Source organism: Etheostoma spectabile, chromosome 16 (assembly GCF_008692095.1).
Source record: "Etheostoma spectabile isolate EspeVRDwgs_2016 chromosome 16, UIUC_Espe_1.0, whole genome shotgun sequence".
Lineage (NCBI taxonomy): Eukaryota > Metazoa > Chordata > Actinopteri > Perciformes > Percidae > Etheostoma > Etheostoma spectabile.
The window spans coordinates 15734129-15747908 of NC_045748.1; the positions used below are offsets into that span (position 1 = coordinate 15734129).

The window sequence follows — 13780 nt, forward strand, 5'->3', positions numbered from 1 at the left end:
GTATAGAGCAGTTTACTTTTTCTTTTTAATTCCCTGTTCCCCTCTACCATCCTCTTTCAGGATCTCCATGCTTCCAGAACCTTCGCACTAAGCTTTTGGCCTTTCATGTTTTAGAAAGACTGTTACCTGCTTGTTCTGAACCTGTTCAAATTCAACAGGTATGATGTAAAATAGCAAATGGAACATGCAAGTGAAGATATTTATGCATTCAACATTTGAGTTTGAAACTGTGAATGTGATAATGAAGGCGTTATCCATTACATTAATTCCTTTTCTCTGTTTTCTTGTAGATTGTAAAACAGCTCTTTCAGCTCATGTCTGTTTATATGTGGAAGGAACCACTGGCTGAGAAGAACCACGAGGAGATGACTGAAAAAGAAAAGGGGGTAATACAGTTGTACTAAATAGATATGGAAAATGCTTCTAGATTCCCTGCTATGAACTGATCTCTGTTGGTTCATAAGACTTTTTTTCAATAATAATACTATGTACTTAGACTTGTGTACTTCTCACTAAACTATACCTCCTGCTATATAAAACTGCTATATAAGCAGTATAATTTCAGTGTGTTATTATGCAAAACAAATTGTCCTTGCAGTTCCATGGCATGTCTTGCCTAATGATCTCCGTACGTGTTAAGTGTTTACTCACATTGTAGCTAGAGATCTGCTGTCTAAAAAACAAATTGTGGCAAAAATTGGTTAGTTGCCCAATGTACTGTACATAAATAATAGGGCAGTAAATATCTTTTTTCATGAGGTATCAGTTTTACAAACTATTTATAGTTAATATTCTGAAGGTTTGTGCTATCGTAACTCTAATCTTGAGTAAAAGTTTCACAAAATGCTTCACTGCAAATCCTTTAAATTAAGTTTTGTGTTCTTATTAAGTCATCCTGTTTTCTTGATTTTAATAAATTATTGCAAGCGCCATTTTAAGGTATAAATAAATTGCTAGCCTAAGCGTTTTGTTCCTTTTTAAAAAATTAAAAAAAATGCTGCCTTAGCTTATACACAATTTGATCAAAATGTTTCCAAATAATCAGCCTCATCATAACCCTCATAACAATATCAGAAAAGGAGTTGATGTTTTCTTTTGACAATTGTGAATGAAGGCAGTAATCTAAGACTCAGACAATGCTGTGTTTAAAAAGAAGTGAAAATCACTCCTGGCAGTAATGAAATTGAAAACAGCAGGGCTTCTTGATAGAACAGATGGGCCTGTTCTCCATGGTGGGGGTGGAATGAGAGGTGGCAGAGGACAGGAAAATAACACATTTTATGTGAATTTAATGTTCCCTGTATTTCATAGTTAATCACAAAGTGTCATGTCATTTATATCTTGTCGTTGTATGACTTTATGTTTCTATTTTATCTACATTTACCTACTACTATTACACCTTGCAACATGTATTTATGTATTTATTAATTTATTTATTCAGTTGATGAACATTGTTGGTGAACTGTGCTCACCCCCAATATCATTCTTTGCAGAACCCTGGCAGCTATGATGAATGTATTCCCATTGGAGATTTTTCCTTTGACCCACACAAGATAATCTGTTGTTCTTTGGAGAGTGGGAACATCCTATCCCATGGCTCAGGAGGGAAAGGTTACGGCCTGGCAACCACTGCCATCACATCTGGCTGTTTTATTTGGAAGGTAGGGACTCGTAATTACATAAAGAGAAAAAAAAGCAAACAAATAGTTCTTTATTTTTAATTTCCCAAATTTTACCACTGAAATGTGTTGAGAGAACATGTTTACCAAACTGACCAAAACGTCTCTCCTCAGTTCTACATTACCAAAGAGAATAGAGGCAATGAGGGCACATGTATTGGCGTGTCACGCTGGCCAATCAGAGATCACAACCACCACACCACCAGTGACATGTGGCTGTATCGTGCCTATAGTGGCAACCTGTACCATGGGGGGGAACTGGTCCGTACACTTCCTTCATTTACCCAGGGTGACACCATCACCTGTATCCTGGACATGGAGGCTCACACCATATCATTTGCTAAGAATGACAAGGTCTGACCAAATGTTCACAGTCAGTATTCAGGGCTTTTATTCTTATTGCCTGTTTTTCTGCAATCTCTGCATGTTTGTTTTTCTGCTAGGAGCCAAAGTTGGCGTTTGAAGGTGTGGTTGCCTCCGAACTTTACCCCTGTGTGTTGTTCTACAGCAGTAATCCTGGAGAGAAGGTACTTGATATACTTTACATACTGTACTATAGGCAATTACTTCCCATCTTTGAATCCTGTGTAGGTATTGGTGTATTTTTGCCACTAAACATTTTAGTTAGGTTTACACTGAAATGAATGCAGCGTGAATGTGTAAAGCAAAGGAAGATGAGTTTTCTTGGCTATTCCAGGAAATATCTTGAAATTTCACATAGATTTTATTTAAGGTGCATTTTGTAGTGCAACAAAATAGTGCTTCTGTATTTCTCACAGGTGGCACTGCGTGACCTCCAGATGCGAGGCATGCCCAGTAATCTTCTTCCCGGGGAGCCTCTCTGCAGTCCTCGGACCACGGTGCTGCTGGAGTCAACGGTGCACCTTCTCCGTCGGCTCCATCAATGTGACCAGTGGGCCTCGCACGTCAACAACCACATCCACAGCCACCTGGAGCTCATTGGTCCCCTGCTGAAAGAAGATGACTTAGGAAGCTTCAATCCAGGTCAGACACGGCATGTTTGGACTGCACTTTGTTAATAGACCTGCATTATTTCTTAAATAGTGATACTGGACAGATGACAGGAAACGAGGGAGAGAGAGAAGCAACAAAGGTCTCCGACTTGATTCAATCCAAGGAAGTCGCGCCTCATTGTCTTAATTTCTTAGGGCTTTCTTTTCAATTTGCACCCTTATTGGTCAGATGTACTTGTCCCAGGAGAGAGCCTATACCTGACCTGCTAGGTACTGCTAGGTATTTTGATCCTGCTAATGCTAAATTAAAAGTTGCTGGTCATTCTGGCAGTTCACACTTTGATTCATCAGGTTACTCTGTTGTGCAGCCACCTAAATTCGCCAGGCTTGAATGAACTTACTTGAAAGTCAGGTTTGTGTAATACTACTCCCTAAGATTTTGACAGGCCTGTCTATCACAATAGAAACACTATACTCCCTGAGGTTGGTTTAATTCTTTCAGCTTCACATTATCTTTTAATTATGTGAAACTAAAATAAAATTAGCGATCCCTGTCAATCACAAATTGTCTACAGTGGACCAAGTAATGGACAGCTGGTGTTACGAACAGCTGGATGAAGACAAGCAGTGTTTGATTTGTTACGTCTTTGGCTTGAGCATCTGACCGCTGTTGAGTATCTAGTATTTGAAAATCAAAGGCAATGAATGACTTTTACAAAAATGTACCATCCTTATAAAGCATTTTATTCATGCCTCATTCATTACATTACACTTTGATTTCTTCTCACTGTCTCACATTCTTCTACAGGCCTCAGTCCCACACACTTTGAGAAGGAAGAGAATGAAAGAGACCCAGACGTTGTTGTTGATGACACAGGGGAACTGTTGGCACATCGGCGGCCCCTGTCAGAGGCCAAGCTAGCTGCACTTTGCACTGAAGTGTGGCCGGTACTGGCCCTGATTGGAGGAGTTGACAGTGGTCTCCGTGCTGGAGGTCTGTGCCTGCACAAGCCCAGTGGGCGCAGGGCCATTCTGCTGGGAGTCCTGAAAGAAGGAAGCTCCCTGGCCAAGCTTCAGTGGGAGGAGGCAGATCTCTCTGTCAGGTATTACAAAAAAAAAAAAAATATATATATATATATAGATATGCCAAATCATTTATGATATGTCTTTGCATATGTTTCTTAAACAATGACTCTCATTAACTTCCATTAAACAATTCTTATAATTTTCTTGTCTTGGTCCTTTCAGCATGTTTATTACTGTGTAATTATTTTCTGTTAGTCTTTCCTCCTCTGCAATCTGTCTAACATCTTTATTTTCATCATTTGCCCCCCTGATCTTACTTTCTTCTTGCTTTTTCCTCTTCATTCTTAAATCCATTAACCCCCTGTTGAATCCATCCTGGTGTCACTCCATGCTGTATCTGTGGGTTCCTCCCATCCTTTCCAATAACTAAGCTCCATGAATTCTTGGTCACCCAGCGACACGCCGATCATCTCATTGGAGCCCTGTGACATATCCTGCTGCGATGTCACCCCACTTGGACGCCTCAAACCCACAGTGTTGTTAGACCTGATTTATTTGATGGGGCTGCTGGAGGAGCAGGGATGGCTGGGGGCTCATCCAGCCTCAAACCCTAAAAGCGAAAACTCAGAGGAGAACATTGAAGAGAGTGAGATGGTCGAGCCGGACCCCTTCCCATCGCCATCCTCAACCAAAGATGCCACAAAGATCGGTGACCATCATGAGTTGACCTGTCTACCCCAACCTCCCCAGACATCCCAAACCTCTAAAATGGATGTTTTTGCACATGAACTGAGAGCAGTTAGGGTTTCATACCTTCTTATTGGAGCTTTGAAATCCCTGACTGTCATTTTTAGTTGTGAGAAGCTGTCAGATTTGCTCTTAGTGCCTAAACAATACCCTCCCAACTCTTCAATTAGTCCCATTTCCAGCCCAAGCCCTGACCAAGCAAAGGCGAGCATCAAACAGTGGGATGAGAGTGCTGAGCTGAGATCGGTGCTGCAGTATGTGGTGCAGAGCATGGTGAAGTGGGCAGTCAGGCCCTGCCCCATCAAACAGGGCGTGTCTCTTGTAGACCTGGAAAGGGCTCAGATCATGATCTACAAAGGTGCCCTTAGCAGACTGCAGGAAGACAAAGAACACAAAGGTATCTAGATTTATGAATAAGATTGCAGATACTTTTGTAGTTATTTAGTTTGTTATACTGTGTTAGAGAGCTGTAGGTTTGAAACTTGACTTTTGTCAGGCTTGACGTACAAAGATGAGGACTAAGGACTTGGACTTCTAAAGTTGGGAAACTATTACGAAATTAATGAGATATTGACATGGAGGTCTTGCTTAGCCCAGCAGCATGATTATTTCATTATTTGGCCTTTGCAGTGAAAGGACTTATATAGTGTTAGGACTGCAACTAACAATTTGTTGATAATTTTCTTGATTGTTTGGTCTACAAAACATCATAAATGATAAAAATGTCCAACACTATTTCCCAGAGCCTAAGGTGACAGCAGACCACCCAAAGATTTTATTATTTCATTTAAATACAAGAAAAAGCTTCAATACATTAAAGAAGCTGGAACAATCAATTGTCAGATTAGCCCATTTGCTTTCTGTTGATCAACTAATCTTTTCAGCTCTAGTTTGTTGGTAAAAATCACTATAAACAGCTTTAAAAATGTTGAAATGATACAACGCTGTAATAATCACATTTCAGACTTGAAAGACTTGCATCGTGGCTTGCAATTTGCTTATGAAGACTTGTGACCAGACTTGTCCTGAAAGACTAGGGAGTTGGACTGACAGACTTAAAAACTGCATAAAAAGTATAGTATAATAATAAGTACCGAGTGTGATCTAAACTTCCTCTCCTCTTTGTCCTTGCAGAATCTGGCCACACTCAGCCCATTTCTAAGTCCTCCAGCTCCGTGTCCTTGTACAGCGCGGGTTCAGAAGGCACTGCCATCTTTGGCCAATCAAGCAGAGCCTCTGCCTCATCCTCTAACACTGATTTGGCATCCTCTCTGCCAACACACCTGCAGGCGGATGGCCTTGATAATTTTAACCCTTTCTTTCCCATCAGCCTTCTCCAGTGAGTATACATTGGGTTAATCTTGAATTATTTTCATTTGATTTAACTGTTGGTTGAGTAATTCATACTATGCACACAAACACAATAACTAGAGTTATCTTCAACCCTCATGTTGTTACTGATTGCTACAGACCTGTATCTTTTGGCAGCAGCAGCTTTTCTGAAGTCCAGGGAATGGGTGAGTTAGGATGACAATGAAAAAAGAGAGTGAGGATTTGCCTGCACTGTTTGTAACCTCAGCTGCAGTTCTGCTTTCTTGTTCTTCTCCTAACCCAGCCAGCTGACCATAGTTGCAGTGTTATCCCTGCTTTAACAAGGCAAACAAACAGCCTCTTTGCTATATAATTAAACAGTAAATAAAATCAAAGCCCTCCAGCGAGGAGAGTTTTGACAAGAATAGTACTGCACAGTACTCATGTACCTGCATCTGTGAATGCGAGTCAGTACAACAAATACCAGGCTTGAGCATAATGTTGAATATAAGGATACATGCCTGGTTTATTGTAATGTTTAGGCATCTCCAAATGTAAAATCAGGTTGAATAACACTCACCTTATTCCTTTAGATACATTATATCTCAAAAATTTGATCAGGACGGAACACTGGCAGTGAAGCACCACTTGCACTGTGTTATTACTGTATATACTTTATCTTCACTCCCTCCAGGCACATGGTCTTAACTCGGTTCCCCACGCTTACCGGCCTGGTTAGTGCTCCTCCCGTGCTGCACCCTTGCTTCAGCCTGGCCAGCTCTGCTTCTTGCGATGCCTTTACAGAGCAGCAGACTAGCTTCATGGAACCAGGTCCCTGCAGCACACAGGCCAGAAGCAGCCTGGGTAAGAACAAGCGCGGAGACGTTAATGGGGGAAAAGCTGTTGGACATCAATACATAGACAAGAAAAGAAAAAAATGTCTCTCCTAATTTAAAATTAGTGACAAAGGACATCCTGTGTTAAAGAGAATAGCTCTGCTAATTGTTGCAGTCCTGCAGGTCAGTTCATTTTTAAACAAACTTTTTCCCCATGCTGGCTTCATATTCAAACAGGCTACTAATATAATTTCTATGTTATATTAAAAGAAGTGGATTTATGATTACTCAGTGAAAACTCTCTTGCATGGTCTTATATGTTCAGCTATTTGTCTCAAAACAGCACGTGTTTTGCTTTGCAATTGGACAGATATGATATTTAAACTATCAAATGCAGGCATGACACAGTTTGTGCTCTCACATGCTTGAATGGCACCATTTTTTTCATCATCAGTTATGTTGGTGTTATTTTATTTTGTGTTTTTTGTGGTCTGTAAACTGATAAAGCGAAGCAAAAACTTAGGGGAGGAAAAAATAAAACAAAACGTGAAAATAATTTATTATTTTGACAAATTTACACGAATGAACATTTATAAATGGAGCTTTGGGCTTGTTTTTGTTTTCTGTTTTTTGTGTACTTTTTCTTTTCTCCTCAACCACCAGAACGGACACAAATGTTTGTCACCAGTCGGTTGCTAGAAATGGGATTCTCTATGAGACATATCTACTGGGCCATGGAGGCAGCAGGTACTGCTTTGTGGAGTGTCTAATATCACTTAAATACTTTGCTTCATCGGTTTTCTATTTTAAACTGTCTTTTACTGTGGGCTGCAGCCTTTTTGTAGTATTTGGCATACAGAAAAGTGTAGTTTTTTAATTAAAAAAATAATTAGATAGTTTTCAGATTTTACCCACTTCTCCTGGTAAAAAGGAACAAACGCAAATCCAATTTTTACAAAGATTTTGCAGAATATACGGAATATATCTGCTTTTAAGACTACAATTTCACCACATGGTAAAGGTGAACAAATTAAGATTTTTTGCTCACGCATGGCATGTAGCAGTATTATGTGTGATTGACGGGTAACTATATACCAGAATACATTGTAAGGTTTTCAGCATCACCCATTTTAATCACAAACTCCCCACATTGTTAAATTGTAGGCCTTCCCTCAAGTATTTAATTTATTTTTATTTATTTTTATTTTTATTTTACAAATTTTACACACTAAACCGTGTTACACACTCAGTATCATCAGAGCAAATGTGCCAGTCTGACCTCAGACAGTACACGGAAGCATGGTCATCTGGTGGTGATGTCCAACACGAATTAGAAATGCAACACTCCATGATCCATCTTTTCTTTTTGAACTCAGTTCAACTTCCCTGTGGTCCCTCCCAGATGTAGCAGGTCACTTGGACTCTCAAACCATTGAGGTGTTGGCCAGCTGGATGCTGGAGCACCCCCTGACAGAGGAGCAGCAGGCAGCTGAGTCAGTTAGACCCGAGGGTGTTCCTGACACCCCGTCGTCAGATGGACCAGAGACAGTGCAATGTCCTGAGCGATCCATCAGTCAACCCAACGAAAGGTCAGGGATTTGGATAACATACAGACATTTTTATTAAATTGGTACTGGCATTATAGTATTGTTGTTGTTATATATACAACCAGTACAATGATGGACTGTATGTTGTTTTGTTTATAGTCTGTTGCCTGGGCTTGACTGGATAGAGAGAGAGAACTTCTTGGATGTTCACCTCACTAGGAACAGACCTCCTCCAGCACGGCGGCGGCGCTCAGGCCCGAGTCAAAGAACTTCTTTCCGAAGGGCAGGTCAGAGTCACTGCTTTGAACCAGAAATACAGTGTGCTTATCAAAGCTCAAGTGTTAGTAAAAGGCGACATTGTAAAAAAAAAATTAATAAAAATTAAAAAAAGAAATTAAAATTAAAAAAATTAAAATATTGTGATGTGCCGTGACTCTGAATAAAAACCTTACTACAAATTTCATTCATTTTCATTTGAAGCAAACACCATCTTTTCAGACTTGCCATCACCCAACCCCCTCCCGCAGCTGTACCAGCAGCACACATCGGTCAGCGATTGGCCAGAGCAGGTGGAGTTTCATCCCTTCTCTGCTGAGGAGTCAGAGTTGGGCTACATGGATGACCCATACAATGAAGAAACTTATGAGGACCTGCTCACCCCTTCATTCTTCAGCTTGGAGAGAGACGCGCTCCAGATAGTTGAGGTAGGATAAGATAAGATAAGCCTTTATTGTCTCCTAAAGGAGAAATTTGTCTTAGGCATTCGAGAGAAACAAATGACAACACATTGTGCATAAAAACAAACAATAAACATACAATTAACCTACATAGAACATACTCATACATTATCTCATCCAATGCTTCAATGAACATCTAATAACCACACATAATACACCCCCCACACCTTTCCTCACATTCACAGAAGAACAGAAGAGAACACACAATACATCCTCCTCCTTGTATTGCACTTAATGGAGTTGGTGGCATTTGGCCAATTATATATTTCCAGCCCTTTTTATCAGGTTTTTGTGCTGGGATTTTAATTTACTGGACAGGTTACCAAACCAAGCCATAATGCCAAAACAAACAATAGATTCAATGGTTGCCTTGAAAAACAGTAGCATGATATCTTTGTCAACTCCATGAACTCTAAGTCATCTTAAAAAAATATAGACGGTGACATGTCTTTGAGCCAACATGCTCCACTTGATGGGACCATGGCAACTGACATTCTAGTTGTATGCTTAAATACTTATATGTTGTAACCTGCTCAACAAATACACCTTCAATTTTGAATGTGCTATGATCTTGTATAGACCTGGGGTCAAAAATCATTTCTTTGATTTTATTTACATTAAGTGGCAGGTTATGCCTGTTGAACCACTTCACTACCTCTTCTATCTCCTGTTCATTGATAGCAATGCCTGAGTCTTTTGTAAGTAGACCAAATGTGGCCATATCATCTGAAAATTGAATAATGTGGTTATTTCTAGTGATGTTTCTGCAATCATTTGTGTATATTATAAAAAGTAATGGAGAGCTTACACAGCCTTTAGGGGCACCTGTACTTATGTTCAGAATATCAGAGAGAGTAAAGTTGACTTTTACCTGCTGCTTCCTGTCTGTCAGACACATATACACTCTGTCACCAAGGCTGCATGACATAAACAAAACAAAAATACAATTTGTGATTACTTTGAATATGCAAGCAATGATTCAAAATACACAAAGACACACTGTGTTGCTTGTGGACCTGATGTTGCCTTTTTCGTTTATGGTTTGTTTGAAACATAAATGTATGCCTTTTATTTTCTCTCATTGTTCCTTACTAGAAATATCCTGATGAATCTTACCCTTCTTTTAGGTCGGAGAAGAACACAGTCAGATGGTGAAGTGTGAGCTGTGCAACACCTTCACCCTGCAATTTAACAATCACATAAAGCGCCGTCACCCAGGTTGCGGTCAGAGTGCTGCACGTAAGGGTTACGACAGCACCGGGGCTTATGTGGATGTCTGGTTTAAAGGGGAGTGTGGCTCCAACTTCCCCTTCTACCTCCTCTGCAGCTCCTGCAGAGAAAAGTATCTGGCTGCAAACCTGAGCGACTCAAGTTCTAAATATGAAAGGTATAGTAGATAATACAGGAAATAATAGACACATGCACCAATAATCAGCCTTCTAGACTGTTTGTTGTTCTTATACTTTTAAAAAGACTTACTAAACTGGTTATTTACTGGTTATTCAGCAATGTTCTCTTTCTTTTGCTTCAGGATTAAAGGTCTGACATCTGATTTGATTGGTCAATTGGACAGCACTTCTGATGGTAAGGGAGATCACTGAAATGAAACTTGTATAGCAGAACGATTTAATTTTTACAATGATTTTACAATGAATTTTTATAATATGAATGGTGTTTGTTCAGATGATTGGGAAATGAGCCACCAAGACGAGTGTGACACAGACAAGCTGACAGGACTGGAGGACTTTGGGCTTTTGCTGAGACCACTTGGGCTGACTGAAAATAAGCTGGTGCCAGACCCCATTGCCTTCACTGAGCCAGATCCCCTTGGAGCCCTGGTTTACAGCTCAGCTGATCACACAAGAGCAGTAGCTACCAAAGGTATTGTGTTTTGGTATAAAAAGACCAAAGTCCTGTCATTGGCTGAATGCATTTTAGTCACTTTTGGAGACGATATATGATATATACGAGTGGAGTACGGAAAAAAAGAAAGGGAAGAAAAAACCAGATCCATGCAAATCTCTTCATTAGGCAAAAGACAAACATTATCCTGTTTAAATAGAAGAGCAGGGGCTCACAGTAGACCAGACTGGCATTGCGTCATCAAGAGGCATTTGGCATGGTCGCACCCCGCTATGGGGGAAAGAGGGAAAATGCTGAAACACTATTATTTTGTTGCAGGTTGTGAAACACAAAAATGGAAGAATTCATATCAGATGTGAGGCACTAAAGATACATGAATATTCACTGTAGGTGTGGTAAATTGCTAAATAAGGCTGGTGGCAACTGTTACTACTAATGAATTGCTACCGTTAACTTGAGTGGGAGGCTGCTACAGTATAGTCTGGTTCAAGCTGTTGGCACCTATTAAATCTCAGTTTAGCCTTGATCAAACAGTTGGCTATTAAAAGGTTGGGTATTTACACTTATCCTAACGATACGTGGTGATGTAATCAAATGTGTATCAAGGTTTGGGTAAGAAATAACCGGCCACTCCAGGTCAGTGATCCACTTGGACGGGGGAAGACTTAAGGGGCATGACGTCAGACCAGTTAGCTTTAATTTATTAAGGTGTTGTGAATGTGTAGCTTCAGTTAAGGTCACAAAATAATTGTCTAAAAATATCTGTAAAACAAACGTTTGTTTGACAAGACCATACCATACCACCTGGTAATATACGGAGAAATTACTCCTTAGCTAACTGTTGACCTCTTTTTCATGTTGCAGTGAATCTTTTTTGTAACTCTATCTCTGATAAAAGATTTAGCCCACTTGAAACCACACCCACATTCCCTCTGTACTATTTGGCAGGAAGAGAATCCAACCACAGTCAAAAGGGCTGAAGTAAAGTTACTCATCCCTCATTTATCATAGCTGGGCATCTGAAGCAGACATAAAGTACTTAAAGTTGTCACATTTGATCCAGTATTTTGACTGTTTTACCTGCCTGCACCCAATGGTGTGTAAAAATGTGAGTTTCAGGGATTCCATAATGTTTACCATAATATAATGCCTTTTTATATGTGTTTTCCCTCACTAGGGAATGCCCTTGTTGAGCAGAAGACCTCTCTGAGCCTTGGACAGCAGGCAGTATCACTGAGGGACTCTCATGATAGACTAAAAGCTTTAAGAAGAGTCACCTCAACAGCCCAGATCTTGCTAGCTTATAGCATGGTGATGCGAGCACTGTCTCAGACTGCCTCCAGGTTTGTTTGACCAGAATGTACAGTTAATGATGTACAAGTTTTTCACCAATTCAGTGTGGTTTCATTAAGAGCCTTCTTTTATCTTCCTCTCCAGTGCATCAGTGTGCAGCCACTCTAACGGACTAGAGTCCTTGGGTCTGGCAGATATCCGTATCCTGGTTCGTTTAATGACTCTAGCAGCAGGGGGCAGGGCTCACTCCTGCGTAGACAGACAGTCAGGTGTGAAGGGGCTGGCGAAAGAGGGCAACAACTCCACATGCCTCAGCTTCCTTACCTCAGCCATCGGCAGTGTGGTGTCCCACAGCCCTACTGCTTACAGGCAGCTAGTGGAAATATGCACTCAGGTCAGTTTTCTTCAGTTAATCCACTAATTATAAATACTTGATATGGTAATTATAGGGCCATGAGATATGATCTAAAATATAAATCACAACTAGAAGGGCACTCAGAGAGCACAGACCTCTGCCAATGTATGCCTTATATTGTAGTTTTATCAAAAGTAAAGTGCTACTAAGTTTCATAAAAAAATTGGGCCAATAGTTTTTCTATAATCCTGCAGACAGACAGACAGACAGACAATCCTCCTGGATGGAGGTAGTAACAATATCACTACATCAGTTCTAAATCACAAAGTGTTACATTTGTCTTTAACAATAAAATAAATATATTTTCATAATCAGTAAATTACACTTCCTTATTTGTGCTGGCTTACTTTTATATAATTGTCTAAATTATTAAAATTATTTACAATGTTCAGTTTAATATTTTGGACTGGTTGAAAATTCAATGAGTGTAACTTTAGGTTGGTAATAGCCTAACATTCGTAGTAGTTCATAAATTTGGTTTGTCGATCCCCTTACTAATTATACATAATGAAATGCTGATAAATTTCTACATGTAATTATCCAGACTCATCCTGGATTATTGAATTGTGAACACATGTAACTGTTAGCAAATGGATGGAAATATCTTTTTAATATTACTGCCTGTAGGACCTGATGGCAGCAGCTACAGGGATGAATATTGGGGCCATCAGTGACCCACAACAGAAAGATTGTCTCAACTCCAGTCTAACAGCTGCAGCCCAGGGAGCCCAGCAACCGAAGGATTACAATGAGCAGACGCCCCCTACATTCTTGGTCACCCAAAACCTGGTGTCCCTGCTCACTGAAAAGGGTGTTCACTGCTACAGCCCAGATAAGGCAGAACATGAGCCTAATGGTGAGAGGAAGTAGTTCATTAACGTAGTTGTGTTGGTATGTATAATTATTTAATACAGTGTTTTAAACCTTGTGATTTTGTTGTTCATTGTAACTCTCTCTTCATATGTGACCTAGATACAGGAAACCAAGGGGTGTCTTCTTCGTCCTTGCCTCCTTCCCCTTTACCCCACCTGAGTGCCAGAGTGGGCCCTCTAGAGCTGGCTAATGCGTTGGCTGCATGTGTCCTGTCTGCCAGGCTGACTAGTAAACACCGCCGCTGGGCAGCACAGCAGCTGGTGCAGGCTTTGGCTGCCACAGGAAGGGACAGTCCTAATAGGCCCCAAACATACAGTGACCTGGCTGGCGAGTTGCGCAAAAGTCCTATCAAGAGGCTGGAAGGACATTACAACAAGGTGAGGGACTCACAATGTAATCTGCATTATAACATGTTTTTTAAAAACAGGATATATCTTGTTTTTGATTACCCCTTTTGTTGCTGCAACCTTATTGACCAA

The 13780-nt window shown here is 40.4% G+C and overlaps 1 protein-coding gene across 8 annotated transcripts in view; it reads left to right on the plus strand.

Annotated features, from left to right (window-relative positions):
• The window catches only part of LOC116704685 (probable E3 ubiquitin-protein ligase HERC1), a 43468-nt gene that overhangs the window by 17578 nt on the left and 12110 nt on the right, over window positions 1-13780 (plus strand). For 4 of the 8 annotated variants that reach the window (XM_032540298.1, XM_032540297.1, XM_032540299.1 and 1 more), the window contains 21 exons: window positions 61-158; window positions 291-386; window positions 1494-1661; window positions 1794-2033; window positions 2123-2206; window positions 2459-2684; window positions 3462-3756; window positions 4111-4823; window positions 5561-5765; window positions 6432-6601; window positions 7237-7320; window positions 7976-8162; window positions 8280-8407; window positions 8601-8824; window positions 9985-10244; window positions 10389-10441; window positions 10541-10738; window positions 11898-12063; window positions 12158-12407; window positions 13056-13284; window positions 13401-13678. In XM_032540298.1, coding sequence (XP_032396189.1) covers window positions 61-158; window positions 291-386; window positions 1494-1661; window positions 1794-2033; window positions 2123-2206; window positions 2459-2684; window positions 3462-3756; window positions 4111-4823; window positions 5561-5765; window positions 6432-6601; window positions 7237-7320; window positions 7976-8162; window positions 8280-8407; window positions 8601-8824; window positions 9985-10244; window positions 10389-10441; window positions 10541-10738; window positions 11898-12063; window positions 12158-12407; window positions 13056-13284; window positions 13401-13678 — 4352 coding nt within the window. Of the gene's footprint in view, window positions 1-60; window positions 159-290; window positions 387-1493; window positions 1662-1793; window positions 2034-2122; window positions 2207-2458; window positions 2685-3461; window positions 3757-4110; window positions 4824-5560; window positions 5766-5896; window positions 5944-6431; window positions 6602-7236; window positions 7321-7975; window positions 8163-8279; window positions 8408-8600; window positions 8825-9984; window positions 10245-10388; window positions 10442-10540; window positions 10739-11897; window positions 12064-12157; window positions 12408-13055; window positions 13285-13400; window positions 13679-13780 lie in introns of all 8 variants that reach the window. The other 4 variants (XM_032540302.1, XM_032540303.1, XM_032540304.1 and 1 more) reach the window with 4 other exon arrangements.